This window comes from Lynx rufus, unplaced genomic scaffold (genome assembly GCF_022079265.1).
Source record: "Lynx rufus isolate CCGP_SWC_20201006 ecotype Redwood Valley unplaced genomic scaffold, mLynRuf1.p SCAF_3, whole genome shotgun sequence".
Lineage (NCBI taxonomy): Eukaryota > Metazoa > Chordata > Mammalia > Carnivora > Felidae > Lynx > Lynx rufus.
Window position 1 is genome coordinate 59,641,546 of NW_025814845.1, and position 27,910 is coordinate 59,669,455.

The window sequence follows — 27,910 nt, forward strand, 5'->3', positions numbered from 1 at the left end:
ATGTTTTAAGTGTGTCTCCTGTTGTGAGTCAGGATTCTGGTAGGAAATAAAAAGGCAGTACCCTCAAAATGTTCATTGAGGAGAGTTTAATAAAATTTATTTAGAGAGGTATTGACAGCATTAAGGAATAAGTAATAAGAGATAGTAAAATACTCAGACACTAAAAATACAGAAAAGCATTTATACCCTAGTTCTGAAGGGTCGAAGAGAGGGAGCACTGTTAGTAGAACCCAGTATAAGCTGTTGCTGGGAGAGGGGACACCTGCAGGATCTGTGATCTTAAGTAGAGATAACACTAAAAAACTCTGGCCCAGCATAAGGGAAGCTGGGGGAATTAATACCCCTACTTCTCTCTCCTCCTGCCCTGTGATCTTCTGCCACTATCAGCTACTGACCAAACTCAACTGGAAGTTAAAGAGCAAAGGATCTCAGGAATGCAGAGCACAGACCTGGGCATAGAGCCAGACAGAGAAGAGTAGAGAAGACCCAACACACATGTAAACAGCTCAACAGCTGGACTTTGTTGTTGTCACCAGCCACCATGCTATGAGAAAGCCCATGCAGCCACAAGGAAAGGCCATATGCAGGTATACTTGCCAACAGGCTCAGCTGAAGTCCTAGCCAACAGGATGCATCCACCACCAGACATGAGAGTAAACTAGTTTACAGATAATTCCAGCTTCCAGCCCCTCAGTGACCCCCTGATCTCAGTCTTCTCAGATAGGCACCAGACACCATGGAGCAAAGACAAGTTGTCCCTGTTGTATACTTTCCAAATTCTTGACCTACAGAATCCATAAGTATAATAATATCACTGTTTTATAGTACAAAGTTTGGAGGAATGTGGGTTCTTATTCGGCAAACAGTGACCAGAATACTTCTGCCAGATACCTGGGAATAAGACCAATATAAGACTCTAACTTAAATTCTAGGTTTTAGAGTTTTTTGGGCAAAAAAATAGTATGACTCCTGGCTACTGACTTGCTTGAGGCTGGTTTGTAACCATGAATTATTAGAAAAGGAATTTTCCCTTCACCCAACACCATGATTGAAGAGTGGGAGTTTTCCTGGAGGTCCCATCCATGGTTTGCAGGTATGAGTAGGGGCCAGGTTTCTTTCTAGCTCACCCTTCCACTGAATGCTTATCCTTTCGGTTTGAGGGGGCTTTTATTAGGTTCCATACTTTGATTAGGTCTTATGTTTCATCTCCTGTTCTCTTTTCCCTGTAAATTAAAAAGCAAAAGCAAAAAAATAGATGTTTACATTTACCAGGTTTTGACAAGTAATCTCAAAGTGAAAACAGTTTCTCTGTTCCCTTTATTTACCTAGGTTCCACTTTAGTTTTTGGCCTGTTTGTATGTATTTTTTTTTCCCTCTCAGCCCCTTGATGCACTTAAAAAGATGCATTGCTTATTATAAATAGAATGTTGGTGGTTTTCAGCACCAAAATTTGGTGCTGGGGCTCTGTTATGAGCTGCACTGTGTCCCTCCTAAAAGTTATATGTTGTAGTCCTAACCCCCAGCACCTCAAAATGTGACTGTATTTGAGGATTGGGCCTTTAAATAGGTGACTAAGTTACAATAAATAATTAGAATGGGTTCTAATCCAATGGGACTAGTGTCCTTTTAAGAAGAAAAAACTAGAACTGCAATGAAATATCACCTCACACCTGTCAGGACGGCTATGATAAAAAACACAAGAAACAACAAGTGTCGGTGAGGATGTAGAAAAAAGGGAATCCTCTTACAATGTTGGTGGGAATTCAAACTGGTGTAGCCACTCTGGAAAACAGTATGAAATTTCCTCAAAAAGTTAAAAATAGAACTACCCTACAATCTAGCAATCACACTACTGGGTATTTACCCAAAAAATACAAAAACACTAATTCAAAGGGACACATGCACCCTGATGTTTATTGCAGCATTATTTATAATAGCCAAACTATGGAAGCAACCCAGGTGTCCGTCAATAAATGAATAGATAAAGAAGCTATGGTATGTATACAATGGAATGTTATTCAGCCATGAAAAAGAATGAAATCTTGCCATTTACAATGACATGGATGGAGTTAGCATAATTTTGAGCAAAATAAGTCAGTCAGGGAAAGACAAATACCATACATTTCACTCCTATGTGGAATTTAAGAAACAAAACAAGTGAGCAAAGGAAAAAGAGAGAAAGAGAGAGACAAACTAAGAAACAGACTCCTAACTACAGAGAACAAATGGATGGTTACTAGAGGGGAGGATAGGTGACATAGGTGATGGGGATCAAGAGTACACTTATCACAATGAGCACTGAGTAATATATAGAATTGTTGAATCACTTTATGGTACACCTGAAACTAATATAACGCTCTGTTAACTGTACTAGAATTAAAATTAAAAACTTAAAAAAAAGAAAAAAAGGAAATTTCGACACAGACATGTATGTATAGAGGGAAGATGATATAAAGACATAGGGAGAAGACAGTTACCTACAAGCCAACGAGAGAGGCCTCACCGAGAAATCAACCCTGCCAACACTTTGATCTCATACTTCTTTATTTTTTAATGTTTACTTATTTATTTTTGAGAGAGAGAGACAGAGCAAGCACATGCACAACCAGGGGAGGGGCAGAGAGAGAGGGGGAGAGAGGGAATCCCAAGCAGGCTCCGCACTCTCTCACGAACCATGAGATAATAACCTGAGCCCAAAATCAAGAGTTGGGATGCTTAACTGACTGAGCCACCCAGATGCTCCTGATCTGACTTCTAACCTCCAGGACTGTGAAGGAAAATAAATGTGTTGTTTAAGCCATCCAGTCTGTGGTACTTCAGTATAGCAGCCCTAGCAGACTAGTATAGGAACTCCCTCCCGTTCATGTGGTTAATCAATAGTTGAGAGCACCATTACTAATAATTTATGAAGGGACTGGCTTGTGCGGGATTGTGCGGGAAGGACAATCTTGTAGGACTGAACTCTAAACCTGTGGAATCTGATGCTGTCTCCAGGCAGATAGTGTCGGAATTGCTTGTTGGCATGTAAGGAACCCCACACACATTGGAATTGGTACCAGGACCAATTTTAATTGAAAAAGATGTGATGACATGTATATGCATTTGGTTGGGGAATTTGGAGATTCTGGGCCCTCTAATAATGGATGCTAAAACGAGACTTCAAAAAATATGACAATCTCATACTTTTATATTCTGAGTAAGTTAGGGCATTTCTTTTTTTTTTTTTTTTAATTTTTTTTTTCAACGTTTTTTATTTATTTTTGGGACAGAGAGAGACAGAGCATGAACGGGGGAGGGGCAGAGAGAGAGGGAGACACAGAATAGGAAACAGGCTCCAGGCTCCGAGCCATCAGCCCAGAGCCTGACGCAGGGCTCGAACTCACGGACCTCGAGATCGTGACCTGGCTGAAGTCGGACGCTTAACCGACTGCGCCACCCAGGCGCCCCGGGCATTTCTTTATTAAATCAGAGCATTCCAAATTTTCAGAAAAGAGGTGGTATAAAAATATATTTCCATAATGAAAATAAATTTCCTAGATTTCCAGATCTAGGAAATAAATTTCCAGATTTCCTAGAAAAAGTCGACTATGCATCTCAGTTCTTAAGAACATAGGAAGGAGAAATGTTAAAATTTGGAAATAAGGAAGGCAGTGGAAATTCCTACTCAGCCAGCTGAGAAAGGGGAGGTCCAGGAGAAGAGGTGTTCTAAAAACATCCACACAAGGGCAAGGCCGGGTCCAGGGTGGGGAGAAAACTTGGCTATCACTGAGGACTCCTGGGGACAGGCTTCCCAGAAACCTGTCAGATCTTCATTTAGGAGAGAGAGCCTTTTGAGGAGAGACTCACAGAGCTGTGATTGGAGAGAGAAAGACAGAGACAGAGCACAAGTCGGGGAGGGACAGAGAGAAAGGGAGACACTGAATTCGAAGCAGGCTTCAGGCTCTGAACTGTCAGCACAGAGCCTGATGTGGGGCACGAACCCACAAACCACGAGGTCATGACCTGAGCTGAAGTCGGACACTTAACCCACTGAGCCCCCCAGGCACCCTCAGACCTGTGATTTTTGACCTTCACTTCAGGAGCATGAAATGATCTTGATTAGCTCCCATTTCTGGGCCACCCTACTAATAATCCTGTGTGATTTCATAGACCCTTTGTCCCCAGAACATTCTGAGTGTGGATGTGTAAAATCCCATCAACAGATAGCTCTATGGCTCCACAGGCAGAGATAAAAGACTTACAGAGAAAATTCCTGGTTGTGGTAGTTCACTGGGAGAAATGTATTGCTACCTGTGAGCAGTTAATCAACTGAAGAGAATAAATTACTGATTAGAGCAGCTCCCAGAGTTTTGGGAAGAGGGAATTCAGCGTAGGTAGCAGTGGGGTCGAGTGGGCAGAGCTAAGGAAGGAGAGAGCTCAGGGTCCTTTTGTCTATTTGGGCCTCTTTCTTGTCAATGTTTGCTAACACAAGGGTCTATGAAGGTATTTTTACGCGGATGACTCGGGAGTATTGCCTCTAGGCCCCGTTGTGCTACCAAGGTTGTGAAGCAGAATTTATGATGATTTTATTGCCTTATGCAGTTGCTAGTGCCACCAACAGTATTAATAAAGAAGTCATTTTCACAGAGTCCAGTGAGCTGATGTCTCATGGAATGCATTCAAAGGAGCTACTCTAATTTCTCGTGGTTTACTCAACAGAGTGGTCATCCCACATTTTTTTTTTTTTTTACACAAGTCAGGAGTGCCTATTACGTACAATTGTATTTTATTATATCCTACCTCCTTCCACAAAGCGTTTCAGGCTGCTAGCAGGAAATACACTTTATCAATGGAAACCATGTCATTTTGCTAAAGAAGGTTGGGGTCTTGTTGCTAATCACTGTGAGGGGAAAAAAAAGCCGGGGCTCACCAACTGGAGTGAGGTGGAGTGAGATGGTACACACCATCAACCTGTCAAATCTAGCTGACCTGAGGCAGCAACAACCAGGATTTGTGATGCAAATCCTACCAATCCAGGAATTCAGTTGTTTATGCTGCCTCACGGACTCTTTTTCTTTTTTTAAATGAGCACTTGGTAACCCAAATAAATCTTTCTATAAATGGAGGAAACATTTTTGAGGGTTGTGGAGGTCTTCCAAATTCCTCATTATGAAGCCTTCTGAAAGTTGCCCAGGGAATTTTTTTGGTAACTTTTTTATTTTAAAACTTACATAGGAAGTACATTCTTATTGTAAAAGTACAGAAGCAGACAGATATAAAAGTCCACCTTCACTGAAGACTTTTTTATGCCTTTTCTAGAACAGAGGCTCTTTCTTTGTAGCTCTGGAAAGTGGTGAGGAGAGCAGGGCTGGGTATATATACCTCCTTGCATCTGTTTCTTCATCTCTCTCTGCATTAGTCAGGGGAGGCTCTGCTATGCTGCAGCAATAAATAAACCCTAAGCCTTCACTTAACTCACTCGTCAAAGTGTAATATAGGTCCAGTAGCTTTTCAGGGAGCTTCCTTGCAAGTGATGACTTAGGAATCAGGTTGCTTTCATCTTACAGCTACTCTATCTGAAACACAAGACTTCCAGCAGCACTGAAGCAGGGAAAGAGAGAGAATGAGAACACACATGTGCTCTCAATTGCTATAGACTGGAAACAACACACATCACTCCTACTCTCCATTCATTGGCCAGAGCCCATGCATGGCCCCTACTTAACTTCAAGGGAGGCTGGAAAGTGTTTCTGTGTGTCCAAGACTGAGTAGGAACCCAATTATGGTGACCACTACTAAGGTTCTACCATATTTTCTCTCTTCCTAATGTCCCTTCTACCCCAGTACTCAGACACGCAGCAGTGATGACCCCAAATGTCCTTAACTTGTTTGTAGGTATCTTTATACCCACTCCTGAGGACTATCCTTAGCAGTAAGCTAGCTGAGTTAGGATAGAGGCTAAAAAAGGAGAGGGCTTGGACACTGGGTGTGATATATATAAAGGACTAAATCTTTCAATGGACAAGATTCTTATGTTTGAGAATAGGGATGCCAGTCAAAACCAGTTTTCCTTGCCCTAAACCTGTTTGCTATCTAACCCTACCGTGATATGATAATGGGGGTAGTAGAATTCTCCATCTGACCCTGTCACTGTATAATGATGGGAAATGTTTAAGATTTATCCTTAGAGACCTATGAACTTTCCATTTACTTGCCCATGCCTATTTATCCCTGCTTCCCCAAAACCAGCTTTCCCTCCCACTTCACACACATAGTTATTTACAATTGCAGTAAAAACACACACAAATACAGAGTCAACTTCAGAAATTCTCTCTCTAAATCAAGTTGCAAAACCTTCTATGCCTCTACCCCCAAGTCCTCGGTCCTGGTGGAGCCAGATGATTATTCTTTTTTTTTTTTTTTCAACGTTTATTTATTTTTGGGACAGAGAGAGACAGAGCATGAATGGGGGAGGGGCAGAGAGAGAGGGAGACACAGAATCAGAAACAGGCTCCAGGCTCTGAGCCATCAGCCCAGAGCCCGACGCGGGGCTCGAACTCACGGACCGCGAGATCGTGACCTGGCTGAAGTCGGACGCTTAACCGACTGCGCCACCCAGGCGCCCCTGATTATTCTTGAGGTAAATACCTGGCATAATTTGTGGTTATAAAAGCCTTTATTAATTTATAATTTAATCTATATGTAATTTATGAGCAAACATTTTAATTAGGCTATTAATTCCACTCATGTTTGCATGTATATATCCTATGCAGTAAGATCTTTGCATTTTTCTGATAGGCCCTTATTCCCCAATTTTCTCTAATTTTAAGGGCTTCAGTTACATAATTTCTATAACATGATATTTTGGCCAACCTATCTCAATCCATTTAAAAAAATGAAGACTTTCGGGGCGCCTGGGTGGCTCAGTCGGTTAAGTGGCCGACTTCAGCTCAGGTCATGATCTCGAGGTCTGTGAGTTTGAGCCCGCGTCGGGCTCTGTGCTGACAGCTCAGAGCCTGGAGCCTGTTTCAGATTGTGTCTCCCTCTCTCTGACCCTCCCCCGTTCATGCTCTGTCTCTCTCTATCTCAAAAATAAATAAACGTTAAAAAAAAAATTTTTAAAAAAATGAAGACTTTCTTGGATGTGATCTGGCCCCCACTCTGTGAGGTATATGAGGTATGGTCAGATGATTGTAGACAGGGAGAAAATGGTCACCAGTTTCTCTAGGTCTAAGGAGGAGGATGGACAAAACCCGAAGCAGAGTGGAAGAAGCCCAGTGCTCTTGCTAATGAGGGAGCAGTGTCCCTTTGGCAGTAACCTCATCAGATTCACCATTGAGATCTCTCTACCCTCTATGTATATACATACAGAATGAGGCCATGTGCATTGCCCATGTGCGTTGTAAGCAAAGACAAGCTCATCTGAGCTGTTCTCTATCCACAGCAGAGTGTGTAAGCTGATTCTAAGTTTCCAGGAATGTGTTCTGTAAACATTAGAGCTTCTAGCCTCCTCTCTTCTGTAGAAAGGTGTTTAAGATAATTCTCATTCATGGTGTATACCATAAAAAGGGTTAACATAAAAAGAGAGGTTCGAAAGATGTAGTCAATCTGAAATAAAACAGACCATTTTAAGGAGTTATTACTCTCCCTTCCTAAAACTGAGGGTTTGGGAGGTTCAGTGACTTCACTTGGACATCCAATGAGAGAGGTAATGCTAGAATCTCTGGGTTCTCAAGTTACTCTTCCAACCACAAGACCACATTTCCTTCCTCTCTTACTGATATGCAGAAAGCAATATAAAATGTAAGCAACTGGGGTGGTAACAAGGGCATGAAGGGAAACACCACAGTGTTACTTAGCAATGGGCAAAATAAAATATGAATTTTAAAAATTATTTATTTATTTATTTTTAATATTCGTTTTTGAGAGGGAGGTGGAGACAGAGCATGAGTGAGGGAAGGACAGAGAAAGAGGGAGACACAGAATCTGAACCTGGCTCCAGGCTCTGAGCTGTCAGCACAGATCCCAACATGGGGCTCAAACCCACAAACTGTCAGATCATGACCTGAGCCGAAGTCAGATGCTTAACCAACAGAGTTGGTTAAGCCCCAATAAAATCTGACTTTAAATGGCTCTTTTAAGAAACTGCTTTTGTAAATTCAATAGGTGGGGTGCCTGGGTGGCTCAGTCAGTTAAGCGTCTGACTGGCTCAGGTCATGATCTCACAGTTTATGGGTTCAAGCCCCACGTCAGGCTCTGTGCTGACAGCTCAGGAGCCTGGAGCCTGCTTCGGATTCTGTGTCTCCCTCCGTCTCTGTCCCTCCCCTGCTCGAACTCTGTCTCTCTCTCTCTCTCTCTCTCTCAAATATAAATAAAATATTTTTAAAAATTCAATAGGCTACTCTCACTATGTAATTTAAATCAATGAAACAGTTTATTAAAAAAAAAACCTACTATAACTAAGCACTGTGATAAGTACCAGGGATGTAGAGCATGTACAAAGTGAAGTCTCTATTGTCATGTGTTAAAACTCATCACTAAAGAAAAATGAGGAGCATTATGGTAGATGTTCCCAGCCCAGATCCCCTTTATAGGCTGGGGCAGCCATCCTTCAGCAGCTGTGCTAATAGCTTATAGCTGTGACTTTCTCCAGAGACTTGACCTGGGTTAAGTAGGGCTCCTTCACTGGAGATTCCTGAGCAATTATACCTTCCCTTCTCCAAGTGTAACCAAGGACTAACTCATTTCCACTCTTTCATATTTTTCCCAGATTTTACCAGGGACCATATCCTTACTCAACTCTTTTCTATCCTGCTTCTTCTCCTCCTTACATTACAGGTTTTTCTTAAACGGCATTCACTCAATAAAGTATACATATCAGAACCCTTTCTTGGCCTCTGCATCTACAAAACCTGATCTAAGGCAACAGTTGTTGTTTTAAGTTATTGAATAGTTTCCTAGATGCATTGTCTGGGATAGGATTGGTAACATTATGTAGGTCTATAAAAGTTTTAATAGAGACCTCAACATTTTAACATGTTGCCTCATATCCCCTCTATTTTTCTTCTGAAGACTAAACAACTAGTTTTTTAATGTGACTTTTTAATATTTTTTGGCACTAGTCTGTCCTCCAAGGAATATCTCTAACAGAACAGTAAATATGTATGTATCTACATGAATGATATATGTTTTAGCACTTTCCCACAAATTGTGGTCATTAAAAGCCATTCAGTCAAGAAATGTTTTTCCATGTTTCTTGCAAGATAATAGAATAAAACCTATCTAGGGGAAACTGGTAACCTTCCTGGAGAGGCAATCATCTTTATCAGAGCCCTAACAAGGTTGGGAGATTTAGCTATTATATTCCTTATTTACGCATCTCAACAAACGAGCTTATGACTGCATGATAAAGAACAATATCAATGCAAACCTTATCAAAGTTAAAATAATTTTTATCATAAGACCATGTTTTTTTTCTGGTGGAGGTAATTCTTGTTGTCTCTTCTAACTCTCACAGGCTGGTCCTTCTAAACAATTACATATTCCTTTTCAACTTTCCTATGTAGTTAAGGCATAAACATTCTACTACTAACTCCTAAATATTAATAAATTAGATTAAATTATTCAAGACAAGATTAAAATATTAGAACCATCTCCCAAATACATCTCTTCTCCCATGCTGCACAAGGATAATTGATCATTTAAAAACAAAAACAGGGCAGTGTTAAAGAAAAAATTATTCATGACACTTGTTAGAGATGGTAAGGCAGACTTTATTCAAGTTGGGGCTACCTCAGTAAAGTTCTGTAGTAGAGGAGAGAGATCTGACTCCACTCTGACTCCAGTAAGGACAAGCCAAGGTAGGTGGGGGAGTCAGTGGATGGAAAATTACTAAGAGGAAACATTATAAGTTAAGGAGGATTCTTGCTAGCAGGTTCAATAGAATTCTTGCTGAAAGCAGGCCAGGGTGATAAGAGATCATTAAACTGATTTAGCAGGATTCTTGCTTAAACTGGATTCTACAGGACAAAGAGTGAAACCTAAGGTCTGACCTAGCCCAGCAGAGAGCTCATAGGAGGCTGGTTAAAATTAGGTCAGGGAAAGAGTATTCATCAGCAATAACCAAGAGTCAGTGGAGGTTATAAAGTTAGTGCATTAATAACTAATGCTTAGTATGGCCAGTGTTTTTTCTTTTTTTTAAAAAAAAGTTTTAATGTGTATTTATTTTTGAGTGAGTGAGAGAGAGAGACAGAGCATGAGCGGGGAAGGGGCAGAGAGAGAAGGAGACACAGAATCCAAAGCAGGCTCCAGGCTCTGAGCCATGAGATCATGACCTGAGCCGAAGTCAGACGCTAACAGCCACCTAGGCGCCCTGACCAGTGTTTTCAAAGAGATTTGCGATATTAAATAATCTTCACAATATTTGTAAGAGTGGATAATGTTATGATTCCCATTTCGCAGGTGAGGAAAGTGAGGTACAGAGAGTTTAAGCGACTTTCCCTAAGCCTCCCAACTATTGACTGAAGGGTTTAAATCTAGGGAGTCTGGTTACGTGTCCACAGTCTGACCAGTAAGGCATACTGTCTTTTTGTGCAAGAGAGAAGTAGAATTCAAGTCTATGATCTGCGTATAGATTTTATAGCTGACAGAGTGAGGTGGAAGCTATGACAGAATAATTTATAATCTCCTTTTGTTGGTTACTGTACCACAGTTACAGAATTTTAGATTAAGTAGGTCAGTTTCTAAGATGATTTGCAGCCCCTTAAATGAGAAAGGAGCTGAAAATATGGGTAATACTTATTAAAATGCATGTAAACACCCATGTTCCTTTTTAAAAAACCAGCTCTTGCTGGACGCTTGTAAATTTGCATTTTAAGAGGACAGAAACTGCAAATTTTGGAAAATTCCCATCTTTGAAAACTCTCTTAGGGCTCATTAAAAACTAAATTTGTTCATTCTTTAGGATGTTAGAAGGTATTGCACAAATGCAGACTCCTTAGGATTTTGCATGTAGTGCCTTCTGTTTATAATATTATTTATTCTGCAAAGAACACAGCATGATGGCTAAAATGTGCAAACACACAGATAGCAATTACAAAGTAGGTCTGGAAAACAAGACTACTGTTTGGAATGGGAACAGAAGGAAAGGTCAAGATCCACATTTTAGGAGAAATGGGCTGCATTAGAAGTAGTACATTGATGGGCCTCCTTTCTTAACGTATCTTTTTTTTTTTTTTAAGTGGCCCAGGGTTGTTGTTGCTACTGTCAGAACCACTTCTCTCTCTCTCTCTCTCTCTCTATATATATATATATATATATATATATAATTGGTATATGTCTTATTTGGAATGGCTAACAGTATCAGACAATTAAAATTCTAACACAGATTATTTTTCCAGCTGTTATCATGGAGGAAAAGGCTGCAATATAGAACAGATAGGTAGTACTTGGGTGAAGAACAGGTCTAGAAGGTGGAGTAGTGCATGGGTGATGGCCAGCCCAGGTTTAGTGACAAAGTGGGCTGTGGGAGGCATAAGGCATATGCTGGGGGAAGTCTGCAAAGGGAGAGATTTCTCAAAACATATTTTGACATTATTGCTGGGTGTCAGAAAGTGGTTTTTGTTGTTGTTTGTATTTTGAGGGTGGTAGATCTCAAATGTCCTTTTCCAAAGCTGTGAGATGGAGCCTCATCAACTTGGAATCACTGAAGAGTTGTTTTCGCTTAATGTGGTGGTGATATATGGTTCATCCTTTGTAGTGGACATCTTTTGGAATCAGCCAACTAATAATAAACACCACCCCTCACTTAATTGCCCCATCTGGTGATTCATGGTAGTAAAACCAAGCACTCCCCAACCCCCACATTATTCCAACCATCAATTCCATTTTGTGTAAGGTGGTTCCTTGACTCTGCCTCTCAGTTGCAGTTCATTGTACCAGTGATGAATATTTGACTGAGGCGAGACCAATCAGAGCACTTTTTCTACAAATTTGGAATTGAGGTGGATGAAGAGTAGAGGGAACAAAGAAGGCAAGGAAGGAGGAAATTGGTTCAATTTCCCTGGGAATTAGATGGTGACCTGCAAAGTCAGGAGTTGTAGGTAGCCTCATTCTACTGGGGAGGCAGAAAGGTAGGGTACATGGACAGAAGAATGCAGTGGTTACACTTAGAGAAACATGATGGAGACACAAGGAATCCAGAGGTGGCTCTTTCTGAGGCTGAGCATCTCTTTAAGTTTCTATGAGATAACCCTGCAGTTTATAATGAGTTCTCCCTGTTAGCTTAATTTAGTTCAACTGGATTTGTTTTTTGTTTTTTGGGTTTTTTTTTGCAACTAAAATAATCCCAACTGGGGACACCCCAGAAAGCAACAAATTCTCCAACTACACAGTTCCCTCTGGCTTGTAGCCTCTGTATTTTATGTATTTTATGGCTTATGAAAATGAAAGTCATGTCAACCTTGTTTGTTCCCATTGCACCTGATGTGTGGGAGCATTGTTGGTACATATGTTTAAGCCAAGAAATATGGCTTAAATTGAGACAATGATGTGAAAGTACCCAGCATGATGCCTTCCCTAGTAGTTAGGAGTTCATCGGACTGCGGTGGTTACAAGGAACACTCAAGTTTTTGTTTTTGTTTTTATAAACACTGGGTTCTTGGAAGGAAATACATAGACAAAAGGAATCTCAGCGGAGAGCTGAGGCCTGGCACAGCTACTCTTAGAACTGGATTTTCTAGTTAGCCTTTCAGTAGCAGGAGTTTGTTGCCCTTTTACCATCATGATGACTTGGTTCCTCTTCACCTCTTTTTTAATTGCTTTTGCAGCTCTACTGACCAACTTGCTCACCCTCTCTTCAGCCCCCTTTCTCTACTTCATCTGTTTTCCCTCACTCATTGTCTCTTTTCTTGTAGCTTCAGCTTGTTATAATTTTTGTATGCTTGTGAGCCATTATAGCCCTGACTACCCCATTTCTGATCTGAGTGTTTTTTTCCCTCTCAGTTTCTATGTCATCTACACTTGCTGATTCTTTTTTTCTCTAGTTCATATTTTTTTCTTTTTTCTTTTTTAATTTAAATTCCAGTTAGTTAACATCCAGTGTAATATTAGTCTCAGGTGTGCACTATAGTGATTCAACACTTCCATATATCATCCGGTACTCATCACAACAAGTGCATTCCTTAGTCACCATCACCTAGTTAACCCCTCACCCCCATCCACTCTCTTTCTGGTAATAATCAGTTCTCTACAGTTAAGAATCTGTTTCTTGGTTTGCCTCCTTCTCTCTTTTTTTCCTCTTTGCTTATTTGTTCTGTTTCTTAAATTCTACATATGAATGAAATCATATGGTACCCGTCTCTGACTTATTCCACTTATAATACTCTCTAGATCCATCCATGTTGTTGCAAATGGCAAGATTTCATTCTTTTTTATGGCTAATATTCCATTGCATATACACACACACACACACACACACACACACACACACCTTCTTAATCCATTCATCAGTTGATGGACACTTGAGGTGCTTACATAATTTGGCTATTGTAGGTAACACTGCTGTAAACATCAGGGTGCATGTATCCCTTTGAATTAGTATTTTTGTATTCTTCAGGTAAATGTCTAGTAATGCAATTGCTGGATAGTGGGGTAGTTGTATTTTTAACTTTTTGAGGAACCTCCATAGTGCTTTCCAGAGTGGCACCACCAGTTTGCATTTCTGCCAACAGTGCAAGAGGATTCCTTTTTCTCCATATCCTCACCAACACCTGTTGTTTCTTGTGTTGTTGATTTTAGCCATTCTGACAGGTATGAGGTGATATCTCATCAGCGTTTTGATTTGTGTTTCCAGAATGATGAGTGATATTGAGCATCTTTTCATGTGCTTGTTGGTCCTCTGTATGTCTTCTTTGAAAAAATGTCTATTCATATCTTCTGCTATTTTTTTGGTTGAATTATTCACTTTTTTTTTTTTTTTTTTTTTTGGTATTTTTAATGACTGAAACAAAACAAACTTAAAACCGCAGCTTCTGGAAGAACCATTTGTTCTTGCCGGTCTTGTACCTCTCCTCGAACTTGACCTTGGCCTCTCGTCGGGCCTTGCGTTTAAGAGCAGGGTCTCTGAAGACATCCTTGTTGACAACAGTTTTGTCCAAGGGGATATCCACAGAGTACCTTGTGGGCATGAGGTGATTGTAGTTATAAACTTTCACAAAAGACTTGATCTTTGACCTCTTGGCGATTTTCTTCTTGCCCATGGCAGCTGTCACTTTGCGGGGATAGCGGTCAATTCCAGCCACCAGAGCGTGGCTGTAGGGACGATCTGAGGTGCCATCATCGATGTTCTTCACGATGACCGCCTTGCGTCCGGAGTAGCGTCCGGCCAGGACCAGCACCACCTTCCCGGGTTTCATGAATTTGCCCATCTCGACACCAGCTACTCGAGCCTACGGCAGAAAGGAAGAAAGCCCACTTCCGCTAACCTTTCACCTCGGGGAGAGTCGAATTATTCACTTTTTGACTATTGAGTTTTATATGTTCTTTGTGTATTTTGGATACTAACTCCTTATCAGATATGTCATTGGCAAATATCTTCTCCTATTCTGAAGGTTGCCTTTTAGTTTTGTTGATTGTTTCCTTCGCTGTGTAAAGCCTTTTATTCTGATGAAGTCCCAATAGTTTATTTTTGTTTTTGTTTCCCTTGCCTCATGAGACATATCTGGAAAGAATTTGCTACAGCTGACGTCAAAGAAGTTACTGCCTGTGCTCTCTTCTAGGATTTTTCAGGCCTCACATTTAGGTCTTAATTCCATTTTGAATTTATTTTTGTGTATGGTGTAAGAAAGTGATCCAGTTTCATTCTTTTGCATGTTGCTATCCAGTGTTCCCAACACCATTTGTTGAAGAGACTGTTTTTTTCCTATTGGATATTCTTTCCTGCTTTGTCAAAGATTAATCAACCACATAATTGTGGGTTCATTTCTGGGTTTTCTGTTCTGTTCTCTTGATCTACGTGCCTATTTTTGTGATTCTTCTTTTTTTAATTTCTATATTTAAATTTTGGAGAGAAGGAGTCTGATTTCTGTTTAGTTAATCTCTGTTTCAGAATAGCTCTTGGATTAATGTTGTTATAATATCCTGGTTGCTATGATCCTCTATATTGGGTGTCCTCAGTCCAAAGTCATAGCTGGACAGTAATAGGGATGCTGGGTGTTATGAAAAAGCTGTATGGTCTCATGGTAAATCATGACATTCCAGAGCTGCTCCATCTCAGGAGAGACCATAGACATGATTCATTTGTTTAATATAGCTCTCAATAAGTTCCTTCTTTTCTTTCTTTCTTTCTTTCTTTCTTTCTTTCTTTTCTTCTTTTTCTTTCCTTCATAGTGACCTGGTAAAACAACTTCCCAAAAATGTTCAGTCATTCACATTTGTATGGCCCTTATATATATGCAAACCTCCCAGAAGATGACTTGTGGCTAGATACTTTTTCAGTTGTCTTGTGCAGTGATTCTCAAAGTGTGGTCAATAGACTCCCCGGGAGATCCTCTTTGGAGTCTGTGAGGTTAAAATTATTATTTTTTATTTTTTTAACGTTTATTTATTTTTGAGAGACGGAGTGTAAGTGGGGGAGGGGCAGAGAGAGAGAGACACACAGAATCTGAAGCAGGCTCCAGGCTCTGAGCTGTCAGCACAGAGCCCGATGCAGGGCTTGAACCCACAAACTGTGAGGTCATGACCTGAGCTGAAGTTGGACACTTAACTGACTGAGACACCCAAGCACCCCCAAATTATTTTTATTTTAATACTAAGATTGTACAATATTATAATACTGTTTCTCTGTGTTAACATTTGCACTAATGGGATAAAGCAATAGTGGTTAAAATTGCTGGCATCTTAGTATGACTCAAGGCAGTGGCACCGAATTGTACTAGGAGTCATTATATTTTCTCACCATCTTGCACTCGCAGTAAAAACCAAGAAAGCAAGAAAGCAAGCAAGCCAATTTCCCTTAAGAATGTCCTTGATGGAGGGGTGCCTGGGTGTCTCAGTTGGTTAAGCGTCCAACTTCAGCTCAGGTCATGATCTCATAGCTCATGAATTCGAGCCCCGCATTGGGTTCTGTGCTGATAGCTCAGAGCCTGGAGCCTATTTCTGATTCTGTCTCTCCCTCTCTCTCTGCCCCTAACCCAATCACATTCTGTCTCTGTCTCTTTCAAAGATAAATAAACATTTAAAAAAAAAAAGTCCTAGATGGAATGGTAAAATAAATTTTATTGAATCTTGACACTTGGTTATATATTTTTCAATATTCTATGTAAAGAAGTGGGAAATATGCATAAAGCACTTCTGTTGCAGAGAAGAGTACAATAGTTGCCTTGAGTAAAATCACTTGGACAATTGCTGTAGATGTAAGCTGAACTGGTTGCTTTTCACATGGAACATTATTTCTTGAAAAAATGGTTGACAGAAAATTATAGTTATTCAGACTTGGGCATTGGCAAACACTTTATTAAAAATGCATGAAGTGAACCTGTCACTTAAAGGAAAACAATTGATGGTGCTTTTTGCCAATGAGAAAAATAGGAGTGAAAATTAGAATTTTGGGAAACTTATCTCCACCGCAGTGAGCTTGATAGTTTCCGAGTATTAAAAACTTTACTGATGAGATTGGTGGTGATATTAGTGAAAATAATTTTTGACTTTATATAATGAAGCATGTCAATATTTGGAAGAGCTGTATAACTCAGTGAAGCAATACTTTCCAAATGACCAATGTTTTATTTTACAAAATCATGCTGGGTAAAAGATGCACTCAGAATGCAAGATAGACTAATGGACATTCTTGTAGTAGAGTTTAAAAGTTTATTGTATGGTTTCAGATTCCACATTATAACTAACCCTTAAGAAACTATCACTTTCGGGGCGCCTGGGTGGCTCAGTCGGTTAAGCGTCTGACTTCGGCTCCGGTCATGATCTCACAGTTTGTGGGTTCGAGCCCCGCGTCGGGCTCTGTGCTGACAGCTCAGAGCCTGGAGCCTGTTTCAGATTCTGTGTCTCCCTCTCTCTCTGCCCCTCCCCCACTTGCACTCTGTCTCTCTCTGTCTCAAAAATAAACATTAAAAAAAAAAAAGAAACTACCACTTTCTGAGTTTTAGTGTATTGTCAAAGAAGAATGTCCTCAATGATCTGAAATGGATATTAAAATATGCATTCTTCCTCCTTTTTGTAATAACATATCTACGTGGGACCATGTTTTCGTCATATACTTAAACCAAAACAACATATCCCAATAGAATGAATGTTGAAGGAGATATGAGAATCCAGTTGTCTTCTCATAATTCATAATTAAGAGATTTGCCAAAATGTAAAACCATGCTCCTCTTCTCACTAATTATTTTTTGTTTTAAATGTATAGTTATATTTTACAAAAATGTTATTTATGTTAACAAGTAGTGGGATTATTGTTATTTTTAATAGAGCTAAGAAATAAAGAGTCGAAAAATTTCTCAGCTCTAATTACTAATGCTGTAAATATTTACAGATATAATTTACATAAACCAAAGTCCTTTGAAGTCCTTAATAACTTTGTAAAGCAATGGTGTGTTGGAGCTTGAAGGCACTGGTTCATGGGAGCCAATTGTGTGGATCTCCTTCCAGCTCTGCATTCAATGACATCATGTTGATGGCTTGACATCAGCGATGGAGGAAGTGTTTACAAAAGAAAAATCAGCAAATGCTACAAATCAGAGTTTTTTTTTTAAAGCTGTTTATTCAATATTTACCAGTATATTACTCTCCAAAGGAATGCTGAGATCAATATATTGGTGAACCACTGGTCTGCTGGCTACTCTCTTTCCTCTGTCATCTTCCCATTAGGAAACTTCCTAGAGTATTCCTTTACTCACCCAAAAAAATATCCACCAAATGTCTCTATTTTCTAGGCATTATTTTGGGAAATGGAGATGCCAAGATGACTAATTTAGGAGTACAGAGTTCCCCATTTATCAGGGATATAAGAAAACAGACAACCACAAAATTATATGATAATTATTGTGCTAGAGGGTTGTTAATGGTAGTACGGTGGGAGAGAAATTTCCAGCCTAGAATGGAGGATGGAGCAGGTGAGGGAATCCTAGGAAGGTGTCTGTATCAGTCAGAAGACAAAAAGCACACCAAAATGTAACACAAGGAATTATTATCTAGGTACAATGCTGTTACCTAGCGAACCAAAAAAGACAAAAGAAAAAAAACCACCAAATTACTAGGGAAGTAACAATTGCTGGGAGCAGCTACCACTCCAAGGCTGGTGGAATAGAGAGATGTTGGGTTTATTAAAACTTAGAAGCTTGGAGCTGAAATTCAGATATCATAGCCTGAGGGATTGCTCAGTTGGTGCTGGTATCTCTCAAGTTTGGAAGAGGCGCCCTTTGGGCTGGAAGCCAGATCTCTGAGGAAAGGGTGCCTGCTGCCTGCTGCTGTCTTTAAAGTAGGGCAAAATGAGGATGGTTCTACAGGAAGAGGAAAAACTGCAAATAGAGTTAAGCTGCTGCTTTGGGAGGAAAAGAAATGGTGCTGCTAGGGTGAAGACATGATGCCAGAGCAATACTCACAGGCACAGAAAGCAGGCAGAAAGTGCCCTCATCCTCCTGCAGTTTTGCAGTATCCTTCTCGAATACCTTCTTAGTGGTGCCTAACAGGCAGCCAGCTGGCAGAACAAAAGTGTGGGAGTTCCTGTATCAGCATCACAAAACAAGAGTAGAGAAGAGTGCATTTGCAGCTGAGAGATAACAACTTAGTAACTGACACAGTTTACTCCTCAGCTACACAGCATCCATACTCACCCTGGTATTCGATCGGATGGAAAATGAAAAGAACTCTATATTTCCACTCAGCAAGACTCAACTATCCTTTGTGTAATTGAAGATATTTTTCCTTTCTTGTCAAATTGAGGAGACACAAGGTGCTGATAATCATTGAATCAGTTTCTGGGCGTCGGTTGCACCACCTACATCTGGACCATGTCAAGTATTCCTCAAATTCAGTCATAGTCTCACCTGAATATTCTTCTACTATAGACTAACTTGTAAAGGTAACCTCCAGCAAAACTTGTGTAAAATAATAAGGGGAAGAAGGAGAGAGAATGAAATCGTTTTTTTTTTCCCTCTCTCTCTCTGTATATACACACACATTCATGACAAGCAAGAAAAAATATACAAAGCTGCTACAGTCTTTATTTCTAAAACTGGTCACAAGACCATCGTTGATACTAATAATTTCTCTCTTTCTTTCTATATTTTATTTCTCCTCGGGTAGGACTTCAGCTGATAGGAATTCTTTGCCTGGTGGTATCATGTAAACTTTCAGTATGGAGGCATCTAAATATTCACTTGTCCTGGCTTTTTTTTATGGCTGTAGTGTTCTATTACATTGAAGTAGTGAGAAGCTCCTCAAAGTATCCCCTGGGCTCTAGACATAGTCCTCACCCCCTTCCTTTGTTGTTTAGTGGCAATTCAGTTTTACCTCAGTAATCTGGATCCCTCGTTCCAGTAGTCTAAAGTTTGCATTCAGCCAGTAATAAGAAGAGTCCCAAAGAGGCAGGTATCAATTTTAACTTCCAATTCAGTGGAGCCATTGTTCTTTCTCCTGGCAAAAATATTCTGCTCTTTGGAACCAAGATCTCCAAATCAACAGAACTGTAAATTGCAAGGATGGGTAACAAAACTTCTGGGAATGGTCATTAAATGTAATATTGAGGGGATGCATTCCCATGTCCCCCTTGATTCCTGAACCTGTGTATTTTGGTTATGGAAGGGACTGCATTACATATTAGTTGCTGATTTAGAGTGTTTTTATCTTGTATGCTAGAGCCCCATTCTCTGGGAGACATTGTGAGTTCAGGAGGCTATTCCACTCTTCCTGTAAGCTAACTGCTTCTGACTGATAGACATGTGGTAAGACAAGTGAATTCCATGGGTAAACCCATTGCTTCTTTGCTTGTGAAATGAATTCTTTGACCAGGAGCAACGTTGTACAGAATGCCACTATGGCAAATAAAACATTCTTAAAGTCCACAAATGGTGATGTTTGCAAAAGCATTACAACAAGGAAAGGCAAATCTATCTCCAAAATACATGTCTATTTTAGTGAGGGCAAGTCTCTGCCTCCTCTATAATATAGGGATCCACCTTAATCAGTCTGCACTTGGTAGCTGGCTGGTCCCCTGGGGAACAGTGCTACATTGGGGACTCAGTATTGATCCCTTATGTTGGCCAATTATGGACTCATCAGTAACAGTGGCTAGGCCAGTGCATGTTGTTAAGTCCACAAATAGCTTCCATTCTTGCCACCGTGACCATGTTATATATGGGCCCAGTGAGCAAGCCCTGCAACGGCTGGTGAAAGAAACTGATTTATACAGACTATGTCATTTTTTTCTACCGTGATTCCTGAAAGCTTCCTCTGTGATGTATGCTGTTTGGAGGGTATTCACAAACAACTTCATACTCTGTGCTTATTATGAGACATCCATTCATACATCTTTGCCACAGATCCCTTCTCACCATTATTCCAGTCCTTTTTTGTTGTTGTTTTTTAACTAAGCCCCTGAACATCCAGTCAAACTGTTACCAACTGCCCATGAACCAGGGTAAGTCCATACTTCTGGCCATCTCTTAGTTCAGAAAACACGGACAACCAAATATATTACTCGAAGTTCTGTCTTTGGGGCATATAGTTCTGAGTAGAACTATAACGCTGCAACTGTCTATTCCAGTTTGTCCCAGGATATTGTTTTACTATCTGTAAATCAGGACTGATCTTCTTCCTCCTCATTCAACTGGTAATAAGAGACTCCCCTATGGGGCTATAGATATGGATTGAAGAAGAGCCAGGAGTTGATATTGAAGGAGTAAGCCACCTGCTCGGGCAACTTAATTGTGCCCTTCTGGATCTGCTTGGGCTCAATCTCTTGTATACTATTTCCATTTGATGATAGTCGCTTCTTTGTATACCCAATCTTACAGCCAGGAAGGTCACCTAGTTCAAAATGGGAAATTCAGAATATATGTAAGGCATTCAGTACCGGTATCACAGCAGAAGTGGTTTCTGAAAAGAATTTTTATCGGTGGATGAGGCACGCATTTGCTTCAAAACCCTGAGTTCTACACTTGATTCTGCAACTGTTGCTTGCCGGAAACTTCACTCAACCTCCCATTTGTCACAGACAGTCCAAGTATCATTGAGTCTTCTGGGTCACCAAGAATAGCAGCTTGCCCTTCATCCCATACTTATTTTGGTCCCCCTCAATGCTGGCAGCTTTGCAGATTACTTGTAAGTGGGACCTAAGTAGCCCACTCAAATATGGCATATATTACCTCTAAAATCCAAAAAGGCACCAAGAGGTGCCTCTTCTTTAGAGGTAGACTGTTACAAGGTGCAGCAATGCTCTTTCAGTTTGAAGGGCATCTTGAGATGTTCTATACTGTTTGATTCCCAGGAACTTCACGTTATGTAATGAGCCTCCGAACCTTCATGGGGTTTATCTCCTATTCTCTGACTCACATGTGTTTTCTAAGTCACAGAAAATACCTGCTACTTCCTCTTGAGGTCCTGATCAGGCCCAACCAATATAATGCCCTCAATGCAGTAGCCTGGTGTGATTTTATGTGGACTGTGATATCAGCATAATCTCTGCCAAATACATTGTGGCAGAGAGCAGGAAAGCTGACATAGTACTGAGGCTACATCTGATAAACACAAATGGCTTCTGGTGGCTGGTGCACGCTGATATGGGAAAAGATTTATTTTCAAATCAATAGCCGCACACCAGGTGCCAGAGACACTTGATGTGTTCCAGGAAAGAGGCTACATTTAAATAGTAGCTGCAGTTGAAGGCACCTGATGGAGTTTGCCATACTGCACAGTCATGTGCAAGGATCCATCCAACTTCCCTATAGGTCAAACAGGCAAAGTAAATGAGAATACTATAGGTCTCGTTACCCCTGCTTTTTGTCAAATCTTTGATGGGAATGCTAATCTCTGAAGTTCCATCAGGGTTGAGGCATTGTTTTTAGGCTACAGTCCTAGTAAGGATGAGAATTTCCGGGGTCTTCTACTTGACCCATGTTTACGATAATGGTCCTCACTATGCAGAGATTCAGTGAGACCATTGTAGAACAAATGAAAGAATTATCCCATCTCTGAGCTATTCCACCTGTGTTGGGAGACAGATGGGTTATATATCCACCCACTCAGTCATTGGTTCAGGGCTGTTCTCACATACAGCCTGGACAGACTCTGGAGGCCAGAGAAAATGAACAGGTTACCTGCAGCTTCTGCTACACAGGTATTTGAATGGGACAGTTTCTGAGTTCTGTGTTGCACATGTTGAGAAGTGAATGATATCCAGTAGGCTGTTGGATTAGTGAGTCTGAAACTCAGTAAAGAAGGCTTTAGTTTCTCCTCTGTACTTCCACGGCCCTGTGCTCACCTATATTATAGCATTTACAATGTTTTATTTGAATGACCTGTGTGCTTGCCTTTTGACCAGTGAAGGGCTACGTTTTCTTCTTCCTTTTTCTTTTTTTTTCCAGTGTCCATCATGGTACCTGGTACACAGTAGTTGTTCATTAAGTGCTCACTGAGCCATAGTGAATGTTTTTCTCCTCATCAATGTTTTTGTGCTGTTTTAGAAAACTCTTCCAGAAGTGGCAGAGTAACAACTAATATATAACCCAGTAAATCTCTTTGGGTAGTAGGGAAAAACTTCTTCCAAAGGAATATTGAAGAGGCCAAAGTCTATAATTAATCTATAGTTTGGAAGCGAATACATTTGCTATATTAGGATATGATGTGACGTAAGTGCATTTAACTGTCTTACACCCCAAGGTAAGGCCAAGTCAGTTATTGACACCATATACAATCCCTAAAACTTAAAAACTGGCTGATAATATTCATATAGAATTTATTATTCCCTGAGAACAAAAAAAAATGAGTTACCATCAGCAGTGGGGTAAATATATGAATCACACCATTTTATTTTTCAAATAGGAAATAGATTATTAACAACAAACCTATACACGAAAGGAAATATGTTGTTTGATCTGAAGCAGAATGCGTGCGTCTATTTTAGAGTCATTGAAACCCAGTGATCAAGTTCCTTCAGTTGCATTAACAAATAAACAGGTGTTTGATTCCCAGTACTTGTGCAACTGGTTGGGATAAGATCAGAAGTCACCATGATTCAGTGACTGCTGGGAACACACGCTGTTATATATTTATGGAGAAATAAAACAATATTTACTTGGTTTACATTACTGTGTTCTGTATGCCACATACTACAATATACCAAAAATTTCATACTTTTTAAATGTATGTCACTTTATTTTTTTTTTTAATGTAATAACGTAAAGGGTTAGCATCATTTGGAGCCAGAATTGTCCCATACAGCTGTCTGCTTTCCCTGGCACATGGCTGACCTGAATTTGGGTCATAAACTTCTTGGAGATGTCTGACCTCAAAGGCTGTAGGGGAAAGTGAATTAAGCCTGTGAGAAGTAGCACGTGGCTTTTCTCCATAGATACCCATTTTGTCCACCTCTCAAAAACCATGGAAAAAAGACAACTGGGAAGAGACAGCTCAAGTCATTTGGTTGTAGAAATGGGCAATAAGGAAGGACAGAGTACAGAATTGTATCTTGAATAAGAAAGAAATAGACCATGATTGAATTGTCCTTGTATGAAGTAAACAAGCAATATTAATTTTTATCTAAACATTTTATGAGTGTAATAGTCATCAAATTATAGTGATGTTGATCCTTGGGTTTTGCAACAATATTCTTGGCATATGAAATTTGTTTACACAGTTTATGTCCAGGTTGATTCAGCCAGTTAACTAATAAGAACAAGGGTCAGTTCTCATAATGGCAGGTTAGCTCTATAGAGAGAAAACATCTGTTTCTTTGCTTTGGCTTGGGTGCTGTCCAAATCAGATCTCTCTAACGTGCAGGTCATCGACCATATGGACAGTTCAGTATTATCTATTATGATTATTGGAAGAATGACTCAAGCAATTATTCTTCTGATATGGTAATAAGTTACAATAAGAACAGTTACCTTTGCTAAGTCTTCACCATCCGCTCTGTGCTTAAGCTCGCCATATGTATTATTTCATTTAATCCTCATAAAACTGATATTTTCAGATAAGAAAAAAGGCTTTAAAAAGTTAAGTCACTTGCCATATAAGTCATAGAGATATTAAACAATAAAACTGGAGTTTGAACCCCCCAAAACAATAATAATGATAACAATAACAACAACAACAACAATTTACATTCGTTTAGCATCTTATGTTTTACTAATGGCATTTATATACGTTCTTTCACCTAATCTTCCCAGACAGTTTTCTAAGATAGTCAGGAGTTATTTTCTGTTTTTACAAATGTGGGAATGGAGACTCTGAGAGATCACTCAGCTAGTAGGTGTCAGGGACAATATTCAGAGCTAAGTGTGATGGTTAGAGGTTTCAGGATCTTTCAACTATTAGACAGCTGAGGTCAGGCATATGCATACTTATTGTGAAATTAAAGTCTATGCAGTACAAAGTATAATGTAGATTTCATAATTACCCAGATTACTCAGGCCCCATCAGGCCCAGCCACTCCATTTTTATTTAATGAAAAATTAAAAACATGAATGAAGTGTTATCAGTGAAAATTAGAATATATACTACTTTAAATATGAGATCCAATACAATTCATCAGGTGTGATACTAGAAAGCTTATATTCTCTGCTGCTTACTTCATTATCTTTCCTGACTGGTAAAACACAACTTCTCTGCAGTTGAAGTATCTGAAAAGTATTGATTTTCTAATAATTCTCAAAATTATTAGATAACAAAGGCAATTGTCTTACTCCTTGTAATGTATTATCACTTAGTAGTCATTTAAACTTTAGATAAGAATCATGTATTTAACTAGTAAGAAATGGCTTTATTTTTTTACAACTATCATTAAAATTTTTATATTCTGATTTTGAAATATGTCAAAATTGCATGAATCCACTGTCTTTAGCTTTAAAATTACCAAAGTTTTAAGTTGAAATTGATTGTATTGACAGATGAATAAAAGATATATATTTTTAAATAAACTTGGTTTTAAATTGGCAGCAATGGCAGGAGGATGAAAATCTGATATAGAGAAACAGTAAATTTAGAGTTTCAAGTAATTCACCAAAACTATTTCTTCTTGGATAGAGTCATATTTTTAATTAAGATCACTTTAAACTGTGTATTTTTAAGTTTTTTAATTTAAAAAAATGTTTATTTTGATAGAGAGAGCTTGCAAGTGGGGAAGGGGCAGAGGGAGAAGGAGAAAGAATTGGAAGCAGTCTCTGCACTGGCAGCTCTGAACCCGACATAGTGCTCCATCCCAGGAACTGGGATGTCGACCTGAGCTGAAACCAAAAGTCGGACCCTTAACCGACTGAGCCTCCCAGGAGCTCTGTATCTATTTTATTTAATTGTTTTGAGAGAGAGAGAGAGAGAGAGAGAGAGACACCACATGAGCGGGGAGGGGCAGAGAGAAAGGGAGGGAATCCCAAGCAGGTTCTGCACTATTGATATGGAGCCTGATGCAGAGCTTGAACTCATAAACCGTGAGATCATGACCTGAGCCAAAGTCAGACACTTAACTGACTGAGCCACCCGGGTGCCCCTAAACTATGTTTTGGGTTTTTTTTTTAATGTTTATTTATTTTTGAGAGAGAGAGACAGAGCATGAGTGGGGGAGGGACAGGGAGAGAGGGAGACACAGAATCTGAAGCAGGCTCCAGGCTCCAAGCTGTCAGCACGAGAGCCCAACACGGGGCTCGAACTCACAAACTGTTAGATCATGACCTGAGCTGAAGTCGGTCGCTCAACTGAGTGAGCCACCCAGGCACCCCCCAATTTTTTTTTAATGTTTATTTTTGAGAGAGAGAGAGAGAGAGAGGGAGACAGAGCACGAGTGGGGGAGGGACAGGGAGAGAGGGAGACACAGAATCTGAAGCAGGCTGCAGGCTCTGAGCTATCAGCACAGAGCCTCATGCGGGGCTGGAACTCACAAACTGTGGAATCACGACCTGAGCCAAAGTCAGACGCTCAACCTACTGAGCCACCCAGGTGCCTCTAAACTATGTATTTTTAATTTGATTTCTACACAATTTGAGAACCTCTAATCAGTGGCTTCAAATGAGGAGCATGTGAAATGGACTACTATGTTCAAATTACAATGTTTTAAAACCCATTTATTCACAGATTCAAATATCTAAGGAGGAACATATACACACACACACACACATACACGTGTGTGCCATATACACCACGCATGTACGTGTGTGGGTGTGTACGGTAGAAAAATTTCAGGTTCTCTTTTTTTAACTGAAGAAATAGTGTTTCTTTGCCCCCATGCTTTTTGTTAATAATCAAGCATTACACATTGTGTTTGAGTGTATGTATGTGTCTGCATATATGTTTATGTATGTATGTATTTGTTAATTTAAAAATAAAAGCAGAGCGTTCTCTTATCTATGGAAATAGAACTTGTATGTTTAAGTATAGTGGTCTTGAATTTTCTAGAATATAGTCTCCAAAATCTAGCAACCAGAGAATTTTTACTGAGCATCTGCTCTGTGGTTAGCTTTATATAAAGAAGAAGATACAGACTTGTAAGTCATTCTGAATTTTATTTTTACGTATCAAAAAACAGGTAACCTGTTGGTGAGGATGTGTCACCACAGGAACTCTCATAGAGAGTTGATGGGAGTGGAAGTTAGTTCAACTTCTCAGGAAATCCATTGATGCTACTCAATCCAGTTGAAAATGCTCATGCCCTGAGGCTTAAAAATTCCACTTATAGGTATCTAACATAGAAAAACTCTTGGATGTATGTACAAAGAGATGTGGTGGGGCGGGGGGGGGGGGACGCATGAATTGCAGCAGTTTTTATAATCGTGATAAACTGGAAAGATATCCAAAATCCATCCACAGTAAAATGGATAGAATGTGGTATTTTCATACAATGTAACATTATCCAGCAATTAAAACTGCTATGGCTGTAGGCAAACATGTAGGAAGCTCAAAAACATAAAGTTGATCCAGGAGGGCAGCAAAAGCTAACAGCATCCAGTGTTCTGAGGCTGGGCTCCCATTCAGGTTTTCTCTTAAAAAAGAAAACAAACCAACAAACCATAATGTCGAAAGAAGTCACAGACTAATGCATTCAATATGATTCTACTTACATAAAATTCAGACACAAAACAATATTTTGTTCAGGGATACACATAAACCAATCTATTTTTTAAAGGAAGAGAATGATTAACTGAAAATTTAGTACTAGAACTACTTTTAGAGAGAGCGCGGGATGTGACCCCAGGAAGGCATCCAGAGGCTTCAAAGGTACAGATTATATTCTATATATATTAACTTGAGTGGTGGATATATCACTTGTTTTATCATCGGTCTTTAAATGGTGTGTAAACTATACATACTTTCTTGTATGTATATTTCAGCAGTATGACTTTTTAAAAAATTTTTTTACATTTATTTATTATTGAGAGACAGAGCACGAGCAGGGGAGGGGCAGAGAGAGAGGGAGACACAGAAACAGGCTCCAGGCTCTGGGCTGTCACCACAAAGCCCAATGCGGGGCTTGAACTCACGAACTGCGAGATCATGACCTGAGCCAAAGTCGGACGTTTAACCAACTGAGCCACCCAGGGGGCCCTCAGCAGTATGATTTTTTAAAAACATCAGAAAAGAGGGGCATCTGGGTGGCTCAGTCAGTTAAGCGGCCTACTTTGGCTCCGGTCATGATCTCACAGTTCGTGAGTTCAAGCTCCACGTTGGGCTCTCTGTGCTGACAGCTCAGAGCCTGGAGCCTGCTTCTCATTCT

The 27,910-nt window shown here is 39.9% G+C and overlaps 2 protein-coding genes across 2 annotated transcripts in view; one reads left to right on the forward strand and one right to left on the reverse strand.

Annotated features, from left to right (window-relative positions):
* Positions 1-27,910, forward strand: part of CCNG2 (cyclin G2) — a 61,862-nt gene that overhangs the window by 14,243 nt on the left and 19,709 nt on the right. The window lies entirely within an intron of this gene.
* Positions 13,943-14,437, reverse strand: LOC124520233 (60S ribosomal protein L27). The gene has a single exon (XM_047090964.1). The coding sequence runs from the start codon at positions 14,403-14,405 to the stop codon at positions 13,995-13,997; it is 411 nt and encodes a 136-aa protein (XP_046946920.1). The 5' UTR covers positions 14,406-14,437; the 3' UTR covers positions 13,943-13,994.

Excerpts from the sequence above, each read along its gene's own strand:
- LOC124520233 (XM_047090964.1), bottom strand. The coding sequence starts at position 14,405 with ATGGGCAAATTCATGAAACCCGGGAAGGTGGTGCTGGTCCTGGCCGGA.